Source organism: Bufo gargarizans, chromosome 3 (assembly GCF_014858855.1).
Source record: "Bufo gargarizans isolate SCDJY-AF-19 chromosome 3, ASM1485885v1, whole genome shotgun sequence".
NCBI classification, from domain to species: Eukaryota; Metazoa; Chordata; class Amphibia; order Anura; family Bufonidae; genus Bufo; species Bufo gargarizans.
In genome coordinates, this window is record NC_058082.1 from 91,300,203 (window position 1) to 91,324,936 (window position 24,734).

Below are 24,734 nucleotides of genomic sequence, written 5' to 3' on the forward strand. Positions count from 1 at the left end.
GCACTATCACCTTTAAAATGGATATAATTTATTCACCCATGCTGGATGAATAAATTATATCAATTTTTTAAGGTGAGATTGCTGCCCGATTTTCTTCTTTTTGTAATTTTGGGTCAGTGTCGGACCAACGGGCATGCACCTCCATATCTTGCTCTGCTACTTTTTTTCCTGTGCTGCCATTGTTTTTAGCATTTCTAGATAGATAGATAGATATGGGTTTCTGAATGATCTCATTTGTCCTTCCACTTTGGAAACTTTTCAGGTCTTAAAATGCAGTAACGAGGGAAGGAAAATATAATCGATGTGAATATTCAATATACAGTATACAGAAATCAATACAGTACAATGCGTCGGCCTTAATTAAAGGCTGGTTGTATAAATGGACATCACTTACACTCGGCCTCATTCATCAGAGGATATTTAATGTCTCTCAGGAGGCGCTGGATGAGTAATTGCATAAACAGGAGCAGGTAGAAAGCAATGATAAATGTTGACTCTGGGTATGAACCGAATACAAGGTCACATTATAGGCTTCAACTTTCTGCCTTCACTTTTTTCAGCTTGTTTTAGGGGAATGTAAAATGATACAGAAGATATCTGTTAACATTAAAGGGGTTCTCCAGGCTTTTAATATTGATGACCTATCCTCAGGCGGGGGATGATCATCTGTATGAAGTGCAGCGACCAAGCCGCAAGGGCAATATGTGTGAGTTATGGTGGTCCGATGGGGGTACTAGTAGTTTATACTCACAGTTCTGCAGCGAATGGAAGGACAGCACCAGTTCTTTCAGGACACACTCTGTTGTCCAGGGACTCCCGCCAGATGGTGCCCTTGGTGATGGTTTTTAAGGTGCCGTGGAGTGCAAATAGGCGATAAGTTCGCACAATAAGGAGACCGGTTCTCTTAACACATTCCCAGTACTTTACTGAAGCTGATCCAAAGGTCATCAATGTGCGCAAAAGTCATTTACAGCAAGGCATCTTCTACAATGGCTCAGGTTAGTTCCCAAAAGTTGCATAAAGGGTAATTTTCCTCTATAACAATTTATCCCTTGTTTCTCCAGACTGGAGGATGTACTATCTCTGCTGTACCCTATAGTCATATACTTCTGTATCCTCTCTAGGAATACTATCTCCTGATGGGTGGCCTTTCTGTCTTTGGTTATGGTGGGCAGCTGGTAGCTTAGAATTTCTCCACCAAATGCAAAGGAGACTAGAGCCTGATAAATGACAATTACTTTCCTTTGCCAATATTCTTACTCCCTCTCTGGGTTGCCTGGATCTTCTGTAATCTTTCCTTTCTATGGGCTGATATATGGAACAAACTCTGGAGTTTCGATAACTCTCCAAAATGGCTTCTGAGGTGCAGCTTTGTCCTCAGACATCACACACACTGACCTCCTTCTCCTCTGTACTGTGTTTGTTAGAACCTCCCCCTCCCTATGCAACTTTATAGGAACTAAGACACAAGCACATTTTCATGAAACAGTATTAAGCAGTGTGTTTCAGGACACTTCATCCCCCCCTTACTTATATGTATATAAGCCATCCATGGCGCACTCTTGCCACTATGATGCATCACTTCAAAAATATAAAAAGAGCATGCATGCATATACACAGTACCATTACGCCATTCTTGTGTTCTCTCTTCTTTGGCTATAAGAAAATTGGGTTAGGCATATACATCAGGAGTATCACAATATAGCATGAGTGACAAGGGTTGTGGATTCTATTGTAACTGGGAATCTGGGGGGCTGACCTGGCACAGCAGACAGTAAAGACCAAGATAGTCCATAATGTACACAAAAAGGAAACTTCTCAGGAGGCTCACAGGGCAAGAGTCCGTTCCCTGGGCATGAAGCATAATGGTTGCAGAACATCACGAAGGGCTTTAGTATGTCAAAGTCCATTTCCGGGTACATGACTTGAATGTTGCAGAACAAGGGCAAAGGAGTCTTTAGAGAGTCCTTAGAGCAAGGCAAATAATCAAGGCAATGAGTCTCTTACCCTGGCTCTGTAGCTCCAAATGATGCGGGAATGCAATAACATGACCAAAGAGCACCATTACATTCCATTGTAAGCCGAACAACTCTAGAAATAGTGTTGATTCATCACGTAAAGCTAGAACCAAGTCGTTCAGGATATATGCACGCCATGACAATAATAGATCACTCTTGGCTACAAAGTTGGCTCCTAACTTGGCTGTGTTGAGGTGCGCCAGTGGGTTGTTATCAGTATAGGCCATAAATGGTGTTGCTGTGAGGTAGTCTTTAAATTTTTCAGTGACAGCCCACACGAGTGAGAGGAATTCCAGCTTGAAGGAACTTTAGTTCTGGTCATTTCTCTCGGCACCTTTAAGAGATCTGCTGGCATAAGCAATTACTCTTTCCTTACCTTCTTGCAGTTGAGACAAGACAGCTCCCAGGGCTTTCTTACTGGCATCAGTGTAGGGATGGAATGGCTGTTGGTAATCTGGATAGCCTAAGACGGTGGTTCGGTCAACTTCTTCTTCAGGAGCTGGAAAGCAATATCTTCAGGAGCTGGACCGCAGAGTGAAGGCAAAAGGGCCAACAAGTGCTAAGCATCACTGGGAACTCCTTCAAGACTGTTGGAAGACCATTTCAGGTGACTACCTCTTGAAGCTCATCAAGAGAATGCCAAGAGTGTGCAAAGCAGTAATCAAAGCAAAAGGTGGCTACTTTGAAGAACCTAGAATATGACATATTTTCAGTTGTTTCACACTTTTTTGTTATGTATATAATTCCACATGTGTTAATTCATAGTTTCGATGCCTTCAGTGTGAATCTACAATTTTCATAGTCATGAAAATAAAGAAAACTCTTTGAATGAGAAGGTGTGTCCAAACTTTTGGTCTGTACTGTATATATATACCTTAGTGTTATGCAATGTTAGGGTGTGTCAGTTCTGTGTAGAAGGAAGGAAGTTAGCTGAGGAGTAAGGAGAGAGGTAGTGATGTGTGAGTTGCATGAGAAGCAAAGTCCAATATGTAGCTGCTATCTTAGCCCCTTGGCCCTGGTCAAGCTGAAGGAGTAGGGAGAACACCCTTACAGCTAACTAGCACAGACCAGAGAAAGTCTAGTGGAGATAGAAGCAGCATTAGCTTATGGACACCACAGCACCAGTGACCGGGAAAAGCCTAAAAGCATCTGGACACAGCCGGACGACTAGCCGCAAGGTTGTCCATTACCACATACCTCTATGGACATTGTGGACTAGTGTTTTTGAAAGCAACCAGTGAAAGCAATGGAGCAGAGGACTCATGCCTACCATTAGGGAGACCGCCCTGTGGGTTGCCAAACACAAGTAAGAGTCATTATTATATCCAGTATCTGGCAGCTAGAGGGTGGACAAAGTGAGGACAGTTAGAAAGGAACTCTCTCATACCAGCTAAAGGAAAATCTCAATGCACCTATTGTCAAGCCTGTTACTAGGATTGCAGCTAAGCCAATCGCGTATACATCATATGGGTTGTCACCCTTGCCATGTAAATGTACTGCACTAACTACCTCAAGGCAATTGATTATGTAAAAAGTTCTGTTATTTTTAACCATTGACTCCTTATCCTTTCTACCACCCTCCCTTGTACCTAACAGTGCTGGCATCATGAACACCAGGGACCCCTACCTCCACGGCACCTTAGAAATCACACCACCAAGGCCACCTCAACCACCATCTGGCAGGAGTCCCTGGACAGCAGAGCTTGCCCCGAAGGAACTGGTGCTGTCCTTCCATTCACTGCACACCGGCCCAGGGAGCTTTACAGAACAGTGAGTAAACAACTACTACCCACCAACCACCAACCCTCACATATTGCCCCTGCAGCCCGGTCGCTGCAGAAGGGAAGCAGAGTGCAGTGCCATCTCCCTTCTCTCTTCCTGCTCACTGCTGCTATGTCTATGGCGAGCAGGAAGAGAGAAGGAAGACGGCACGGCGCACTCATGCGCCGTCTCCTCATAGAGCCTAGATTAGTGGGGGTGCCGGGTGTCCGATAGGTCATCAAAATTAAAATCCCGGAGAACCCCTTTAATATTTTGCTTTTTGTGAGATTGCAGCGTGCTTGCAGACATGAAATCCAAATAGGATGCATCTATTTATTTCTTGTGTAGCACCAACATATTCTGCAGCATCCGCAAAATCCACTGCGTACATGAACATATGTTTTCCATCACGTTCTAGTTTTGTAGGTTTTTTATTCCAAATACGCCCATTATAGTCAATGGGAGTACATTAAAAATGCAGTAAGTAAGGAATACGCATATAAATACGGATGAAATACTGAAGCAATACTGATGACAATCTTGATGGAATATCGGAATCCATGTGTATCTGGAGCTGGAATATGGACAAATTTCCATACGATCTTGTGAAAGTTACCTTTGATACCTTTTGTTCTACTGTGGATTTCCAGCAGAAACATTGCAGCCTTTCTGGTGCAGAATATCTGCAACATTTCAGTCCCATGTGAACATACCCTATACACTTTTATTATTATTTAAAAAAAAAAAAAAAAAAAAGGAAAGGAAAGAATAAAGAACCAAGATCATACATCTAATGAAACCCATTCTAAAGAAATAATGGGGGTCATTTATTAAGACCAACATTGTAGACGCCTGTCTTAATAACAACTTCGGAGGAACCACCGCCACCGCAGGCTTGTAGAGGCGCCGGCCTCTACATAACTTTGGCATATCCGCCACCAGACTAGGCGTAGAAAATTATAAATGAGACGGGCCCTTTCTCGACCCAAACCATGCCCCCTTTTTTAGTCCTGGGGTGAGCGAGGAAAAGTCGCAGATTGCAAAGCAAATAACCTTTGCGTCGCAATCTGCAACAGAAAACTGCTGTATATCTGATAGTAAATGAGCCCCAATGTTTTTGAGTTTTACTTTTAGTACAATTTACCTATAATAAAACAACAAAAACATAAAAAAGCCCTACATGTCCCAAGCAAAGCCAATGAAAAATTATTTTTGTAGCACAGCAACTAAAAATATTCAGGCCTGGTAAACTACAACTTGCAAAATTGCTAAAAGGTTTCAGTCCCGAGCACATGGGTTGTTAATGCAGTTATTATACAGTGGTAATTATTTTTTGTTTAACTTTTAATGGAAGTGCTTGTAGCGCGCAGGAAACCTGTCCCCAGAGGCTCTACCAGTTCCAGGGTTAGGATGCCAAGCAGTGGTATGGCTATGAGGGTTGTCACGGTGCTACTACCTGGATCTGGCGCTCCGAGATCAGGCTACGTAGCAGCTACACAGAAAGTTTGTAATTGGTAGGAACTGAAATGAGTAAGATCCAGGCTCTGATACAAGTTGAGTTAATTTACTCAGTACTGGCATAAACGGGTAGCAGCTCATACAGAATCACAGCAGCTCTTGGCTCCGGCAGGTTTTAGGGTGCACTGGCAGGTTCTTTTCTGTATTACCACTGTGCTGAACTCTCACTCTAGTCTGGTATCTTGTAAGGGGCCTCTTCCATCTTGGTATCTGGCCACACTTTGATGGACTGCTGGGTCTCAGTTGCAACTCTTACAACCCCTGGGTTAGGGCTGACTTGCCTGCTGTGCTCCCAGTCGGGCTTCTAGGCCTGGGCTGCACTGCACTACTTCTATAGCCTCTAGCTAGGACCAAAACTTGACTAGGCTCGTGCACACTAACGTGTGCCAGCCGTGCCCCTATAGCGGCATCAAACCAGGCACCCCTGCTCTGAAGAAGGGTGTCTGGTTCACAAAAAAAGGTTAGAAATTGATGGAAAAAACTGTATAGAAAGGTTATTGAATATTATGTTAGGACAATCAGAAAACTTTGTCTCCCTAATGATATTGATCTAGGTGCGCAGGTTCACCCAAGCCATCCAACAGTAACTTTGAGGCTTACTGGTTCTCAGTCAGACGAGAGCTGGTTTGGAATATCTCATAGTGCACAAGGCTGCCATTGTAAGGTATGCTGACTAAGCCTGTCATCTGTCTCATGGATAGATTGATTGCTTGCACATACCTGGCTTTTGGCATATAGCCTTTGTGTGGTTGTTTATTGTATGTCATAGATAATAAGAGTCCAAGACACATCCAGCTATCCTCTTAATGCTGTTTACAAACCATTTTGATGGGGTTTCCATCAATTTCTAACCTTTTTTTGGGAAACAGACACCCTCTTCTCTTCCGAGCAGGCTGGCTGGGGTTTTCCCTTTGACTTCCATTGTGCTCAGGTGCTCGGTAGAACACACGAGCATACTGATGTGTTCGGCAAGACCACACGAGCACTTTGGTGCACGATCAACACTAGTCTGGATCTGTCTGCGGAATCTGCACAGATGTTGCCCGTGCATTTGGGAATGCAAATTGCGATCAACGACCGCGTGCATGAGCCCTAACTCTGAACAGGCAAGACACTCTTCCCCTTGGAAGATCTAGGTGAGCCCACTCCTCCAAGGAGTGGGAGAGAATGGAATGGTTAGTTCCATGCTACCTATAGCTCACTGCCAGACACACTGCCACCTGCTGGTGAACTAGGCACAGTGCATGAAATACAATACATAACGGTTACATAGCACTTTCTGAACAGACAGAGAAACAAAAGGCATAGTGGTGTCACACATTGGTGAGGCATTAGAGACAGTAGAAGGTTGTAGGAATAGTGGTGCACGCTCTGGGGTACTACATGCTGGTTAAAAAAAACGAACAAAAAAAAACAACAAAGCAAAGCACGTAGCTCCCTGCTCAGTGTGGCTGCCGTGTTCCTGGGGACATGAGTCATGCCTTCATGTACAAGTGAGTCATTTTTTATGCTCTGCTCTGTCATTGGAAATGTCACATTATTTACTTACTGTATATTTCTGTAAAATATTAGCTGTGTGTTTACTACAGGCACAAAACAAAAATCTCTCATCTGTTCCCATTGTTTCCTCTGTGATTAGTTTGGCATCGGATGGAAGCGAGAGAATAATGATCGGCGGTGATAGGCTGTGATATTATTTATCCTAATATAAAACATTACTCATTAGAGCCCTCATCACTAGGCCAGCTGGAGAGAGGGGAGCAGCGAACCGGGAATGCAGGGTTTGAGAGAATGTTTTATGGACACAAAGTTTTACAAATTGGATTGTGGGATTATGGTCTGGTTCACTTCCAAAGAATCCTTAAAGGGAATGAGTTTTCAGACACTGCTTAACCAAGGCTGTGTTCAGATAGGCTTTGCTCATCTCAATCCAACCCTGTGTATGTTTTAAAATTTTGACTTAAAAAAAAAAAATTGCAGTCCACTGCACTGAAGGCACTAACCCTGCATCCACTGCTGCCTAAGCTTGATTGGCAGGACCGGGCATTATCTACGTCATTTTGCCTGGCCCTTTTTGCACAAGAGTCATGTGGGGTCTTCCCGGTAGGCGGTGGTAGGCTATGAGTGGACAAAGTTCATTGTTGTGCTTCCAATACCATTGGGCCATGCCTGGAGACTTACAAGACTTAAAGGGGTTGTACAGGTTTTAGGGAGGTGGAGGGGGTTGTCAAACCCTCTGGGCAGACATGTGAAGGGAAGCATACTCATCTACTTCCCGACACTGGCTCCTGCGATCTCCAGGTCCCTGGTGTTGATGACTTTGCATAGGGGAAATAGGGGCAAATGTGCACAAACGTCCAGACTTCAAAGTACCTCTGCTCCAGGGCACTAAAAATACGCACATTAAAGCCAATGGATATGTGTGCTGTCTGTGGAGACGTGTGAAAGAAGCCTTAGACAGGTGGTTTTTATGTTATGGCAGATTGGTTCAAATTACAAACAGTAGTCGAAGGTAGAGTTTTAGAGTTTTAAGGTCCAAATGCAGGGGACGTAGCTTGGGAGATTTAACACGTGATATTAGTATGCCATATAATTTATTATAAAAGTGTTCATTCCCTTCCAGTCGGCGGAGTTTTTTTTTGTCTGTATCACTTACCATCTCGCATCCCCGCCAGCTGTATTAATACCATCTTCTGAGATCTTTTCAATACGCTTCTGATGAATCAGTGGATTTCTCACTCCACTGCTATGTTTGGTAAATGTAGTGTCTAATAAACTTATGTACTGAATTTTATGTTCTCGCTCCTGATAAAATATGCGTATTCACCTTTTGCTTCCAACTACCATGCTTAGAATAAATTACCCAAGGAAAGAGGATGTGAGGTGAATACTTAGTGGTACCTGCAGTTTATTCATCGGCTTCAGCTCTTCTTGTAAACATTCAGCTCTGGGATGAAGTGCACTAAATCCTAAAAACATTACCAATGACTTATGTAACCATCACATAACTCTTCCATCAATAACATGGAGAAGGGGAGTCACTGGATTCGCAAAACATTCTTTAGCATTATTAGGGCAAATGATGATTTCTAGACCACTAGTGGACTAAATCAAGAAAAGTCCAATTTATTAAAAGTTCAGCTTTAGAAAAACCCATCATTTTCATATAGCTAACAGAGAGCGGGTCTACTGTTCAGGACCCTCACAGTAGAGAGTAGCTACAAAGAACATCTTTCCCTTGGAGGACCCAGGACATCCATTCACTACATGGATAGCACATTTCTTCAAATGTAAATAGTGTAATTCTTCTTTTCTCCTGCGGTGGCACTGCAGGGAAATTGAACACTTGCTTCCAGGTTGTCCTCCAGATAACAGCTGATCACTGGTGTTAAGACACTTGGTTATCCGTTTATGGTCAGTGAAAGAGAGATTATCCAAAGTGGACAACCCTTTTAAGTGGTATAAAGTGATAGTAAGTCTCCCCCAATGAGTTGGATGCTTCTGATGCAATGCTTCCGTTAATTTTGCCGGTTTGCTCCTGTAATGGAGGAAATTTTAATGCCAAGCCTTATTATTATTATGGATTGGTACAACCTGGATAAAGGGCCTTTTACACTGGCCAACGAGTGTTCATAGAAATGCTCATTAGTGATTATCTGCCAGTGTAAACGTGCTGCTGATTACCCTATGAATGAGCGAAATGCTTGCTCGTCGGGTAATTGGATTATTTGTGTAGACACCTAAATCATTGTCGACAGCAGATCGTGCTGTGTAAACTGCTTCTGCAGCTGGCAAAGAATAAGTCTATATGGGGACGAGTGATGGCATTAGCGATTGCATCTCCGCACATTATGGAGGAGATAGCTGTATGTAAATGTATGGTCTTATTCACTGACGAGCAGGCACTTGCCCTTCCTGACAATCGCCTGCTGATTTGTCACATCTAAACGGACCGTTAGGCTAGTTTTTCACTAGCATTAACATTTTCCAGCAGGCTGTCCTGGTAGAAGACCAGGACTGCTGGAATTCATCATATCCAGCATAGCCAGAAAGGACCAGAGCACTGCCAGGCCACTTTGATTATAATTGGACCCAGTGGGGATCTGGCCTGTTAGGGCCTATTAGTTTTGGGATACGGCTGGACAAAAAACCCTGTAAACAACGTCTTATGTCCAGCAGAATCCTTGCCGTCTTCCCGCCTAGTCCCATTATAGTCAATGGGCTCCGGCGGAGAAAGGTAGTATCCAACTATGCTGGATACTAGTGTTCAGAGAATCGTGTTTGGAATTGCTGTAATTGTTTGGAAACTTCATTAACAATATAGCCTCCGCAAGTTCGCAAAGACCTCCGTGGAGCCCATACATTTTCCGGTAGGATGGAGGCTATATTGTTAATGAAGTTTTCAAATGAATTTGGTTCGGATAAAGCAATCCAAACCCAATTCGCTCAACACTAGTGGATACGATTAACTCCGGCAGGCTTTTCCTCTGCCAGAACATCCTGATGTGAAGCCTAAAAAAAAAAAAAATCAAGATAAATATGTATGGCAGCACACCATTATACATGCAAACAATAGAATTTGGGATTAGAGATTATTTTGGATTACAGTGGTACTATACCTATAATAAAAGGTGAGCGAAATATAGCAAAATTTGAATCGTCTGCTTCACCGAATTATATTTTTTTTTGTCATGAAGCACGTTTCTTTGTAAGTAGTTGGTGCAATGACAGGGAGTCAGGGAGCATCAATTGTTGCTCCCCATCATTGTACCCCTTAGATGCTGTGTTCATAGCTGAGCGCGGCATTTGATAGAAATAAGAAAGTGTAAAATAAAAATCATACATACCTCATACATTTGCTCTCGACGGGCCGGCCGCCTCCACCTTGATTGAAAATCTAGCACGAAATCTTGAGCAGCCCGTGATGAAGTCATCAAATCAGCAGTCATACGTCACCGTGCACCAGATTTTCTGCAAGATCTTCAATCAAGGTGGCAGTGGCCGGCCCATTGCGAGAAAAATGGATGAGTTAAGTATGATTATTATTATTTTTTAATCAAATGTGTGTTGGGCCCATCTACCAACGTCAAGATGACTTCTGCAGATGGGTGCCTAAAACTAACAGAACTGCCTCTCCTGGGCCTAACCTAAGCCTACAATGTTCAGAGCAGTGCAGATGTGCACTTGTGACTATGAATGTGCTAGTCTAAATTTTCTTGCAGTATGTTTTATTAAGCACTCCCCATCCATCTGCCCAGGGCTTCTGAGCAGAGTATTAATATAGCTGGTTCCTACACTGCCTTGAACGTTGTAGGCTCAGGTTAGGCCCAGGAGAGGTTATTGTTAGGTACCCATCTGCAGAAGCCACCTTGACATTGGTATATGGGCTCGACACACATATGATCAAAAATGTGAGCAAAGAGCTTCCATATTTCATGTATAGTAAGAATAGTACCACTTATATCCAATATAATCCCTAGTTTTTTTGTTTCCATGTATAACAGTGTGCTGCCATACGTAGTTTGTTTGCTGTCTGCATGTTAGCTGTATGGATGTGCATCTGCCACTTTGGATGTGCTAGTTTTTTTTTTGCAGTAAAAAAAATATATCAAGGACTGTCCGTTCCGATTGAGTAAAAAAACTCCTAAAACACGGACTCCTCCACATGTAAAGGCTTAAGAAATGCTTTTATTTCTTGACATTTTTGAAAATTAGCTTGTACACTTGCTAAATGTTCTCTGGATACAAGGACTCTGCAGGAGACTCAAACACGCTCTGGTGCCTGGAAGTCGTGGCAGCATGTCGATCTCCGTCATGACACATACCGCCACTATATTATTGCACACGTTCAGCCTTACACGCAGCGTGGAGGAGACATGCCCTTGTCAGTTCGGCACAGTGATAATTCCCAGATTAGGCTAAACTTCCTGCAGCTCAGTCATTAGAGATTTATGTGGCAAGGGTGGAGGTTACATGTATAATTTATAAAAAAAAATTATGGAAAGGGAACAGGAAAGAAATGGAAAGCCTAAAATCACCATAAACTGACACAGAAGAAGAATAATACAATAGGTACAATACGAACTGACAAAACAGTCCCATGTAAGAAAATGGCAGAGAATCTTGAAGCAATGTCGACTTCTTCGGAAGCCCATTAAGTGCAGATATGCAGTAACTTTTTTACATTGAGAAAAATCCGGCTGTTATCACTGCGCGGCTATTCAATGGGGATTCTCAGAAATTCGGAACAGATGTTGTTCTTTAATATCAGGTTCGTGATCTTCAATAAGCAGTGGAAGTGGATACTGGAATATAAGACGGACAATCACCAGTCAGATCCAGAAATAATACATCCTTACATCATCGTTCACTCATTTAGGCCGTATCCGTTTTACGGTCAGCAAATTGTGGATATAAAAAATTATGGATGTGGTCCGTGTGCCGGACCTATTGACTTTAATGCGGACGCAACACGGATGGTATCCATATTTTGCAGATCCGCAATTTGCAGCCTGCAAAATATATACGGTTGTGTGCTCGAGGCCTAAAGGAGGTTTCTGGTTTTAGGTTATTTGAATGTTCTGCAACTTTGTAATGTACTTTGCGATTAAATTCCTCGCTATTTTCAAGATGTCTGCTTGCTGTCAGTGAATTGACAAATTATTTTTTGGCTCCAGAGGCTGAAAGCTGTTCTAATCACGTCCATTTGACACAGGTGCATTGTTCGTTACAATGTATCAGAGCTCCTTCTTAGGCCTCATGCACACAACCGTTTTTCGGGTCTGCATCAGAGCCGCAGTTTTTGCACCTTGGGTGTGAACCCATTCACTTCAATGGGGCCGCAAAAGATGAGGACAGCACTCCGCATCCGTTGCTCCGTTCCAAGGCCCCGCCCAAAAAATATAGCATGTCCTATTCTTGTCCGTTTTGCGGACAAGAATAGGCATTTCTACAATGGGACGCCCGTTCCGTTCTGCAAATTGTGGAAGGCACATGGGCGGCTTCAGTTTTTTTGCGGAAGCGCGGTTTGCGGACCGAAAAAACGGAACGGTCGTGTGCATGTAGCCGTAGAATGAGACCTGCATCTCTGTCAGTTAGACATGATCAGGACCCAATAAAGCAGAGATCAGCAAACTTCGGCACTTCAGCTGCTGTGAAACTACAACTCCCAGCATCAGGGGCGTAGCTAAAAGCTCATGGGCCCTGGTGCAAGAGTTCAGCTTGGGCCCCTTTTCCATCAGTGCTTTCTGGCCAGGGAAGCACATAACCTTTGTGCTGCCTAAGGCTACTTTCACACTAGTGTTTTAGTTTTCTGGTATTGAGATCCGTCATAGGGGCTCAATCGAGGAAAAAAAAAAACGCTTTAGTTTTGTCCCCATTCATTGTCAATGGGAACAAAACTGAACTGAACAGAACGGAGCGCTCCAAAGTGCATTCCGTTCTGTTTAGCTGCGTTCCCATACCGGAGAGCAAACCACAACATAGTTTGCTTTCCGTCCTGGGATGTGGAGCAAGACGGATCCGACATGACCCCAATGCAAGTCTGCGACAATCTGCCACAATAGAAAACGGATCCGTCCCTATTGACTTTCAATGGAGTTCATGACGGACCTGTCTTGGGTATGTTAAAGATAATACAACAACTTTCATAACGGATGCAGACGGTTGTATTATCAGTAACGGAAGTGTTTTTACTGAACCCTGCTGGATCCAGTAAAAACGCCAGTGTGAAAGTAGCCTAAGGCAAAAATGGCTTGTTTCACCTGCATGGAGAGCTCCTTTGACCGCATGTTTACTTTTCAGCAAAATCTTCAAAATGCAAGCACCACACCTCAAATCAACTTCAGGCCTTTTATGTGCTTAAAGGGACTCTGTCACCACTTTCTAACCCCCACTTTTAAAACTATAGTTCTGTCCATGGAGCCCCTGTGATTTCAATGGTGTTGTTATATGCGAAATCCGCAGGCTCGTTTTGATAAAAAAAGCTTTTATCTAACCTGTCAGTCATGAGTTTAAGGTGCCCAGGGCGTTTCTCCCGGTCTGAACATGCCGCCGCCGTTGGTGCCCAGCTCCTCCTCTGCCTTGAATTTGCGCCGCCTGAATGTGAAGAAATACGCCTCCGGCTCTCCCTCAGTCCCCCCTCCTTTTCCAAAATTTCGCGCGTGCGCACAGGCCTGTGCCTGATGCGCCCGTGCAGACTTTACGATTCAGCCTCATTGAGCGAAGTGCGCATGCGCATGCGCATGCGCACTTCGCTCAACCTCCCGATAACGCGAACACTGCCGCACGCGCGGGATCTTAGAAAAGAAGGAGGGGGGACTGAGGGAGAGCCGGAGGCGTATTTCTTGACATTCAGGCGGCGCAAATTCAAGGCAGAGGAGGAGCTGGGCACCAACGGCGGCAGCGGCGGGCGGCATGTTCAGACCTGGAGAAACGCCCTGGGCACCTTAAACTCATGACTGACAGGTTAGATAAAAGCTTTTTTTATCAAAACGAGCCTGCGGATTTCGCATATAACAACACCATTGAAATCACAGGGGCTCCATGGACAGAACTATAGTTTTAAAAGTGGGGGTTAGAAAGTGGTGACAGAGTCCCTTTAATTGAGAATGAAATAATGAAGGAATTGCCCACACCTGCCCAGGAAACAGCCTTTGCTCAAACTTCTAAACCCTTCATCCAATTTTAATGTGGATACTCTCAAATGAAAGCTAAAAGTCTGGACTTTATGTCCATGTCCATTATATAACTATAACAATGAATATGCTTTAGTAAACAGATAATAAAAACAAAATTTGTGTCAGTGTCCAAATATATATGGACCTAATTGTATTTTCCTTCTCCCTGCTGCTCCGGTTTGGTGCTCTTGTGCTGTTCATTAATCTTCGGGTCCCTGGCCTGTTTACTTCTGGACAGGGTAAGGACGGGGTCACATGTGCCAGCACAGCCAACAATTGGCCACAGCAGTCATGTGTCTTTGAGGCTGCAGCAGTGACCCCCTCCTTACGCTGTCCAGAAGTCAACAGGCCAGGGCACCAGACCGGAGCAGTGGGGAACAGGCGAATATTCTTTTATTAGCTTACCACATGCTCGGGAAGGGAGTAAATTACCATAATCCTCAAAAATCTCTGTCTAAACCAGTGGTCCGAACTGCAATGTATGAGATTATGTTATGTGATGTACTGGGCAAGACTTGAAGATGATTGGTGTAATCCCTTGTATAATACGGTACGTTTAAGACCACTTTAAAATGACTAGATATACACTCTACTGGTTGACTTACGTGAGCTGGAATTCAGACTTCCAAACTGTAATCCTCCTCCAAGGCTAGATCCAAATCCTCCACCACCAAGGCTTATGCTGATGCCACTGCCAAGTCCGGAACCAAGGCCAAGCCCTAAGCCACCACCAAGGCCACCACCAAGGCCACCACCAAGTCCAAGACCTCCTCCGAGACCATATCCTAGTCCTCCTCCAAGGCCACCACCAAGGCCTCCACCATAACCAGCTCCACCAGCCCCTCCACCACCTCCTATGGATGCAGCTCCTCCGGTAGAAGATTTGGACATCTGAACAGTGATGCCACTTCCAGAGCTAAGTCTGCAAGACAGAGAAACAGAGCATTAAATACAACATCCAAAAATCAGTACTGTACAATATAAACATGAGTATTAAAATAATAATAATGAGCTAACTCATTGTGTTATGTGCAGGGCCTGAGACACAATGGTTTAAAGAACAGCAAAGAGAGGATTCTGTTCCACCCTCTGCAGCCTCAAACTTGGCATAATGTGAATGGTTAGCCAGGATTGTTAAATAAGGAACTTCCAGTGGTATTTTTATGGAAACTAGGTGGGGCTGGGGAAGACCCAGTGGTCATGGTACACATTGGCACCAATGACAAAGTCAGGGGGAGATAGAAGGTCCTGACTCCTGAAAAATGAATTTAGGGAACTAGGGGAGAAGCTCAAGTTCATGACCTCCAAGGTAGTGTTTTCAGAAATACTACCAGTGCCATGAGCATCACCAGAGAGACAACGGGAGCTTAGGGAGTTAAATAAGTGACTCAGAAGCTGGTGTAGGAAGGAAGAGTTTGGGTTCATGGAGAACTGGGCCGACTTCTCGGTTACAGGCTGTACAGTAGGGATGGGCTATACCTTAATGGATCCAGCCCCCACTAAATCTCCACTGTCCCCTCCTATATCCCACTCTTTATCTACACTATATACCCCCTTATTAGTATGACCCCCCCACCCTCCCCCCAGATCCTAGTTTAAAAGCTCCTCCAGCCATCTAACCATTTTCCCCCCATAGCAGTTGCACGGAGAGTGCAACTGCTATGGGGGAAAAATGGTTAGATGGCTGGAGGAGCTTTTAAACTAGGATCTGGGGGGAGGGTGGGGGGGGGGGTCATACTAATAAGGGGGTATATAGTGTAGATAAAGAGTGGGATATAGGAGGGGACAGTGGAGATTTAGTGGGGGCTGGGGTTAGTGAGGAAAGTAGGGAGAAGACTCAGCAGAACTGTAAAACGATGAAAAATAGAGCTGCTGGCAACAAGAACCTGTTACATACAAACATCTACCAAGGTAACCCAAAAATCCTGGATATTCACTTTACAGGTAATAGTAATTTAAAATGTATTTTCACAAATTACAAAAGTCTAGCTAGCAAAATGGGGAAGCTGTAGGCTATGGTACTAGAAGAACACATAGATGTAGTTGGTGTGGCTGAAAGATGGTTGGACTCTTTGGATGACTGGGCTGTTAATATTGAGGAAAGATGGGGTCAATAGAAAAGGTGGTGGTGTGTGCCTGTATGTGAGGAGTGATCTGAAGACAAGTGTGAAAGAGACAATTGGTGAGGATGTTGAAATCTTATGGGTGGAAGTTCAAAGGGATATAAACACTGAGAAAATAATACATGGTGTAATTTATAGACCCCCTAACATCACAGAGGAGATAGAAGCTCAACTGTATAACCAAATAGAGCGGGCGGCACAGGCTGGTACAATGGTCATAATGGGAGATTTTAACTTCCCAGACATTGACTGGGGTCATGGTTCTGCCTTAGCCGCAAAGGGAAGAAAATTCCTTAAAGGGACACTGACAGGGCCAATAAGCATATTGAGGTCTATATATGTGACTACAGGTCTTATACAGGGTATTCCAATCATATAAGTATCCCCCCTGTCCACATTATACAAACAGTAAACTTTAAGTTTTATAACCTGCTCCAACGGTCTGCAATCTGCCCAAGGGGCGGCGTTTCACTTCTCTTGCGCCCAGCCAGCCTCCCCAACTGCCGATTTGAAGCGCCGCCCAGCTCATGAATATTCAGTTTGCTGGGCGGCTTCTGTGGTCCCCGCTCTGAAGCTCTTCGCTTAATAGTGCCCGGCGCATGCGCCGGATCTTGTGAAGTCCGGTACAGTAAGCGCCGCCCAGCTCATCAATATTCACTTCGCTGGGCGGCGCTTACTGTCCCCGACTTCACAAGATCCGGCGCATGCGCCGGGCACTATTAAGCGAAGAGCTTCAGAGCGGGGACCACAGAAGCCGCCCAGCAAACTGAATATTCATGAGCTGGGCGGCGCTTCAAATCGGCAGTTGGGGAGGCTGGCTGGGCGCAAGAGAAGTGAAACGCCGCCCCTTGGGCAGATTGCAGACCGTTGGAGCAGGTTATAAAACTTAAAGTTTACTGTTTGTATAATGTGGACAGGGGGGATACTTATATGATTGGAATACCCTGTATAAGACCTGTAGTCACATATATAGACCTCAATATGCTTATTGGCCCTGTCAGTGTCCCTTTAACTTGCTGCCGGACAACTTTATGGGCCAGTTTGTAGAAGCTCCCACTAGGGGCAATGCTCTGTTGGATCTGGTGAATTCTAATGATGCAGAGCTTGTTGGAAATGTTACTGCTCGATCAACACTAGGTAATAGTGACCACAATATAATTATATTCCCCCTGAACTATAAGAAGCAAACTCTGTCCGGCAGAGCTAAACCACTAAATTTTAAAAAGGCTAATTTCCCTGGGTTGAGGGCAGCATTTCAGGGCATAGACTGGGAGCAGCTACTGTCACATAATAATCCTGAGGATAAATGCTTTAAATCCACATTGAGTAATTGCACTAAAAATGTGTTCCTTTAAGTGACAAGTGTAAACGGCTAATATTAAACTCCCATGGCTTACAGCTACTGTAAAAAGGGCAGTAAATGACAAAAAGGGCATAAAAAAAAATCTGAGGGGTCAGCTGTAGCCTTTGAAGTTTACAAAGGGCTTAATAAAATCTGTAAAAAGGTGATAAAATTTGCAAAAATACAAAACAAACAGCAGGTGACAAAAGAGAGCAAAACAAATCCCCCAAAAAACTTAAAATATATAAATGCTAAAAAAACAAGGTCTGAGCAGGAAGGGCCCCACTAAATAATGGTGAAAGGGGTTTAGTCACTGAAAATAAGGAAAAGGCAGAGTTACTAAATGTTTTTTTTTAGCTCTGTATATACAAAAGAAGAGAAAGGAGCTGATATCTGTGTTGCTGGGGCTGTTAGTACATCCAGTAATATACTCAATTGGCTAACTGTAGATATAGTCCAACCTAAGTAAAATAACGTAAATGTGAACAAGGCTCCGGGTCCAGATGGATTACACCCAAGAGTTCTTAAAGAGCTCAGTTCAGTCATTGCTGTGCCCCATTTATAATTCTTAAAGATTCTCTAGGTACTGGTACAGTGCCAAGTGATTGGAGCAAGGCAAACATGGTGACCATATTCAAAAAAGGATCTAGGTCCTCCACAGGTAATTATAGACCAGTTAGTTTAACTTTTGTTGTGGGAAAAATGTTTGAAGGACTCTTAAGGGACTATATAAAGTAGTATGTGACTGTAAATAATATTATAATTGATAACCAACATGGGTTTACCAAGGGCAGAAGTTGTCAGACTAACCGGATTTGTTTTCATTAAGAGGTGAGTAGAAGCCTGGACAGAGGGGCGGCTGTGGATGAAGTGTTGCTGGATTTTGCAAAGGCTTTTGATACTGTCCCTCATAGACGTTTAATAGGTAAAGAAGGTCTATAGGCCTAGAAAGTATAGTTTGTAATCATATTGAAAACTAGCTGAAGGACCGTGTCCAGAGAGTTGTGGTCAATAATTCCTATTCAGAATGGTCCCAGGTTATAAGTGGTGTACCCCAAGGTTCAGTGCTGGGTCCTCTTTTATAAAAAAAATTTATTAATGATATCGAGGACGGGATTAATTCCACCATTTCTATTTTTGCAGATGATACTAAGCTATGTAGTACTGTACAGTCTATGGAAGATGTCCATAAACTACAAACTGACTTGAACACTCTGAGTGATTGGGCATCAACTTGGCAAATGAGGTTCAATGTGGATAAATGTAAAGTTACTCATCTTGGTAGTAATAATCTCTGTGCTTCATATGTCCTAGGTGATGTAGCACTGGGAGAGTCACTTATAGAGAAGGATTTGGGTGTCCTTGTAGACGGCAGATTAAATTAAATTAACAGCATACAATGTATCATCAGCTGCTTCTAAGACCACCAGGATATTGTCATGCATTGAATGAGGCATGGTCTCGCGGGGCAGGGGTGTAATACTATCACTTTACAAAGCGTTGGTGCGGCCTCATCTGGAACATGCAGTTCAATTCTGGGCACCAGTCCATAGAAAGGACGCTCTGCAGCTGGAAAAAGTACAGAGGAGAGCGACTAAACTGATGAGGGGCATGGAGGGTCTTAGTTATGAAGAAAGATTAAAATAATAAAATGAAGAGTCGTCTAAGGGGGGACATGATTAACCTATACAAATATATAAATGGGCCATACAAAAAATACGTTGAAAAACAGTTCCATGTAAAATACCCACAAAAGACGAGGGGGCACTCCCTCCAACTGGAGAAGAAAAAGTTCAGTCTCCATAAGCGTCAACGATTCTTTACTGTAAGAACTGTGAATCTGTGGAATAGACTTCCTCAGGACGTGGTCACAGCAGGAACAGTGGACAGTTTTAAAAAGGGTTTAGATGAATTCTAAACAACATTAATGCTTATGGAAATGTGTAGAAACTGAGTCTTACTTCCTTCTGGGATTCACCTCCCCACCCCTCCCTTGGTTGAACTTGATGGACTTACAGTATGTCTTTTTTTAACTGTATTAACTATGTAACTATATAAGATTGTAATGTGCTACTTGGATAGGGTTGGCCAATATGGTTACCAACTAATCTATAGAACTGCTGACTAATACAGTACCTCAGTCTCCAGAACCCTGGCTCATTGCTCAGGAGAAAGGCTTTAGGGTGCTGCCATACATAGTTTTTGGTGTGCACTTTTTTTACTCAAATAAAACATTTCCAAAAAGAACCTGACTTTATGCATTTTAGTACTGTTTTTACAGTTTTTGGCCAAATAGTGTGTTTGAGCACCTACATTTTTAATGGTGTTTTTGCCCACATGGTGCGAAAGTATTTGCCCCCCTGTAATGTCACTTCCTTTGCAGTATGCAAAACAATACATATTGACACTTGTGTTTTTTTGTTTTATTCCAAGCAGGACAAAAAAATCCAGTAGAAGTCTAAGGGATAAAAATTTCTAAAAATAAAGGAGAAAAGTCCTACCTAGAATGGGCTATAATATAAAAAAATGCTATTTATCTAATTTCCATATACTTCTATGTAACATCTACAGCTGGTGTTTTTTTGCCTAAAATAACTGAAAATGCGGCAATAAAATAAAAGAACCAAAAAACGCCAAATAAGACTATATGACTCCAGCCTTAAAGGTGAAAATTACGTCTTCTCTTTCTATCTTAGGAAGAGGGGGAAGGGGGGGTTCAACTGGAGACAATTTGTCTTGCTACCAGAGTTTCATGTTAAGCAAATGAATGTGTTTGTTCTGAGCTATAAAGCAACTGATGTTATTTTCTACAACCTTATTTATCACAACCCCAGAAATTCAAGGTAATTAGGCAATCTACCTCATAAACAAAGTGAAGATGTTTGTATTCTGAAAAGTGGCTCAAAAGCAACACACATTATTGCTGCCCTAGATACATACACCAGAAAGATAATGAGGAAAAAGTAGAACTGATCCAAATGTGAAATGATAACAGATTTGGATACACTGAGGCTGGGGCTATACCTCGACGTAGCAATGTTGATTGATTTTAACCCTTAGATGACTGCCGCTGTATGTACAGTGGAAGTCAGCACTTTAAATATGCTGCCCATTCGCCATAGCTGTCAGGTTTCTGCTGTCTCATACAGTAGTCACCGGGGGCTAATGTCTGTGATCGTCGATAATGACGATCATAGACATTTAATCGCTCAGATGCCTGGTCAAGTGTGACCAAGGTATTTGAGCACACCAAATATAAAAATATATAAATCTTTATTGGATGATTTAAAAACAATTAAAAACATGGAACTGGAGACCCTCAATCAATATCCAAGAAACGTCTCCACCCACAGCACAATTCAGGATAAGAATTTTATCAAGTGGTCCATGATACCATACAAAAATAACAAATCCCAATACTACTCCATGATTAGAAACACAAACAAATGGAAGTTATTACCACAATAAAAAGTCACATGTGCAAAAATAAAGTAAGAAAATACAGTGAAGAATCAATAAAAATATGACCTGGTGAAAATGTAGGAGCAATGTGTTCCTGCTTCAGTAAGAGCTTCTCCTTATCCAGATCGGGAAATTTGTTGTCTGATGATGATAGGCTGGAGCCTGCTGGAGGCTCTGATGCCTATCACAGGTATATTTCAGTACACATCTGTAGATGGCAGCACTGCACAGGAATATACTGAATTCTATATTGAGTGATGAATCAAATTCCATTACTAAATAGAAATGGCAATCTAATGATTGCATGGTATAGTCACTTAGGGTGACAAAAAAGGTTTTAAAAAGTTAGAAAGGCTTTTAAAACTTTAAAGCTAAAAAAATATAAAAATTCTAATCATCCCCTTTTCCCAAAATAAAAATAAACATCATAGACATCACAAATGTCTGTAAAATATTTATCCCATACAGTGAATTGTGTAATGGAAAAAATCTAAATGGACAATTCGCCAATTTTTTTAATCATTTCACCTCCCCAAATTTTTTTATAAAAGTGATAAAAAAAACATGCCAAAATGGTACCAATAAAACTAGAGAGGGCTCCGCAAAAAAGTCAGCCCTACACAGCTCCATAGACATAACTGTAAGAAAGTTATTAGGGTCAGAATATTTTTTTCAATTATTTTTTTTCCCGCTTCCCACTACATGGTTTTGCACATTAAAAGGCCATTAAAAAGTAAAACTTGTCCCGCATAAAAACAAGTGAATGGAAAAATAAAAAAAGTTATGAACCTGGGAAGGCAGGGAGTTAACAAAAACGCAAAAACTAAAAATCCTCTGGCACTCAAGGGGTTAACTATCGACACAGTATTGAATACAAGTTAGTTTACTAATTTGGACTACAGCGGTCACTCGACAGCTCAGTTAAATTAAAAGTACTACAAAAAATTTAGATGTAGTTCTAGCCTAGGGCTGGCGCTGCACCTCGACTTTTTGTAGCACTTTAAATGATTTTAACTATTGAGCTGCAGCCACAGTCTAAAGCAGTTAATTGACTTGCATGCTAACTCGTGACCTGCGGGTGTCACCCGACAGTTAAAATCAATCAAAAGTGCTACAAAAAGTCATGGCGTACCCCAAACCTAAGCCAACACTTTGGTATGCAATACTTAAAAAGCTTAATACAGCTGAAGGTATCAGGTCAACAGAACTTGGCTAGGTTGGATTCACACGTTGTGCAGTTTTGGTTTCATTGTGTTTGCAATGTGTGAACCTAGCCTAAGTGGTTCGGGGGCTTGCAGTATGGATGAATCCTGTTTTCTCACAAGACCGCATGTATTTTGCAGTCTGCAAAACACGGATCCGCAAAAAATACGGATGATGTCCGTGTGCATTCTGCATTTTGTGATACAAAGTATCTCCCCTAATAGAACAGTCCTATCCTTGTCCGTTATACGGACAATAATAGAAAATGTTCTATTCTTATGCGGAATGGACATGTGGACATACAGAAACAGAATGCACACAAAGTAACTTAGTTTTTTTTGCGGTCCCATTGAAATTAATGGTTGTGCATAAGGTCCGCAAAAAACAATACGTGTCACGTAGTGATGTGAGAGGGAACACCACACCGACTACAGGAGGGAAGGGAAAGGGAACTAGGCCTCAAAGCTATGGAAAGGGAAACGGACACAACCTAAGGAAACCCTAATCCTAGCCCTGACTCCTATCTGTATGAACGGACCTTGAGGGTAGGAAGGTTCATACACTGGAACCTAAGACCCTGAATTGCCCTGGAGTAGTGTTTGGGCTTAAGACAGCCTGTCCCTTCCGATATGAAAGAACCCAGCATCTCCCGGAGGCATAGTAACAAAAGACAGAGGGGAAACAACAAAATATAAAAGGGAAGTAACACTTAACTTCTGAAGTAAATGGACGAGCAGAAACTCAGAAGAGGACCACACACCAGCACTTCCAATACCAAACTTAAGCTATCAACCGGATAGCATGATGGGTGAAGCCAGACTAAATAGAGGAGTGGGAATGACCACTAAGCTACACCTGAGACAAGAGGTGTGGTCATTACCACCAACAACACTGAAAACAAGTGAAACCAAAGAGGCTTTCACATGGAGCCAGTCTCTTAGATCTTCTGACACCTGCCACGTTAGAGATGTGTGCATGAGCCCAAAATCCTAAGGTTTATATCAACTCGAAAAACAATTCTTATACTTTCTTTATATTAATGCTCACTTTATACACCATGCCAATTTTAGCTCCAGATGTCTGTGATGGTTAATTTCTTAATATATCTGTATGATCAGTGCTCTAGTTTTATGATAGACAGATAGCTCAACATTCCCTTCATTGCCATTAAATTACACAACAAATTCTGGATGCCGGCAGCCATCACCAGAGAGAGCTTAGGAGCTTTCTGCACATTGCGTCATTGTTGAGTTCATTGTATTAATAGTATGCAGTGAGCTCCTTCTAGTGGTGGTGGAAGGCAACCTAAATGGAACCGATAAATGTAATAGCTATTAGAAAAACAGAGCTCCAATCACTATACAGAAAAAAGACCAAAGACATTTTCGACCTATTTAAATGCCAAAAAAGCAAAAGGCAGGACATTTGCTTCAAGCAACAGCTGACATGACCTTTTCACAAATCTTAACAATTCTATGTAGGGTGAACTTTTTACATAAAGACTGTAGTAATATATTTGTTCAGCAGCTTATAATGATTTTTACATGATGGGGACATTAATAATAGCAGAAACTAATGTCTGATATTTGTGAAAGAGACTGCATTTAGATTAGAGTTAATTAAGTCTGGCTTATTTTTTTCAGATATAAAAGACCCGTTACACTGCACACAAAAAGAAGAAGAAGAAGGTTACCAAGACCTCTTCTAGTAATATCACAGAATTTCAAGAACTCTTAACCTTTCCTGACATTTTTCTTCACTTTGATTATCAAAGTTAGTTGGAAGCTTTCTAGTTTGGAAGGAATGGTGCACATAGTTATCCTGTTCTGTAAGAACCAGATAAAACTTAAAATGTATCTGTACTTTCAAAAAACTTTTGATATGTTACAGTGAAATATCAAAGATCTAGATTGGTGGGGGTCTGAGTGTTGGGAATGAGGAAATAGAAACACTGCCTCTTCTTGCTGCTGAAGAAAAACTGGAGACAGCTCATAGACTTTCTATTGATCCTACTTGGAATCCGAGCAGAGAGATCATTCTGTCTGAGTGCTTCTGCAGTATGCCAGAGTACCCCAGTATCTGCAAATGGTTTGTTATATATTATATTGTTATGTATTGTCATGTTGCATATTATGCCCAGTATAGCTATGTATGGATAGCCCAGCCAGGGTTAACAGTCCTGGCTCAGCCCTTGTAAGAGGTTAGATGTGGGCTGGTCCCACCCCTAACCTTAGGAGAGTCTAGACTGGAGTGCAGAGAGAGAGGAGGCAAAGTCCGTGTGCTCCTGCTTCTTAGGCCCAGAAAGATTCAGAGACCCAACGATCTCTGCATGATTTACAGAGAGAAGAAGGAAAACAAAAGAGAGAACTAGAGAAATTAGAATCTGCATGGCTGAGCATTAAGGTAACCTGCTACCAAAAGCTGCAGAGACTTTACTGCTGTGAGGGACACCGTTAATACACCCTTTACATTTGGACATGTCCTGGTCAGACATGCGTTCAAAAGTCCTTTATCCCGCAGTGGACACTGCATCCATTATTGCACATGTACTATTGCCCGCCATAGATTCTGTTGAAAAAGACTTTAGCAAGATAGAGAGTAAAGAGGGCCATAACTCCCATCCTTGCCT

General features: G+C 42.5%; 1 protein-coding gene across 1 annotated transcript in view; it reads right to left on the bottom strand.

Moving 5' to 3' along the window:
- Positions 1 to 11,104: 11,104 nt before the first annotated feature.
- Positions 11,105 to 24,734, bottom strand: part of LOC122931398 (thread biopolymer filament subunit alpha-like) — a 46,460-nt gene continuing 32,830 nt past the window's right edge. Inside the window, exons 9-10 of the mRNA XM_044285473.1 lie at positions 14,581 to 14,897; positions 11,105 to 11,602 (exon numbers count right to left, since the gene is read on the bottom strand). Coding sequence (XP_044141408.1) covers positions 11,580 to 11,602; positions 14,581 to 14,897 — 340 coding nt within the window. The 3' untranslated portion in view covers positions 11,105 to 11,579. The remainder of the gene's footprint in view (positions 11,603 to 14,580; positions 14,898 to 24,734) is intronic.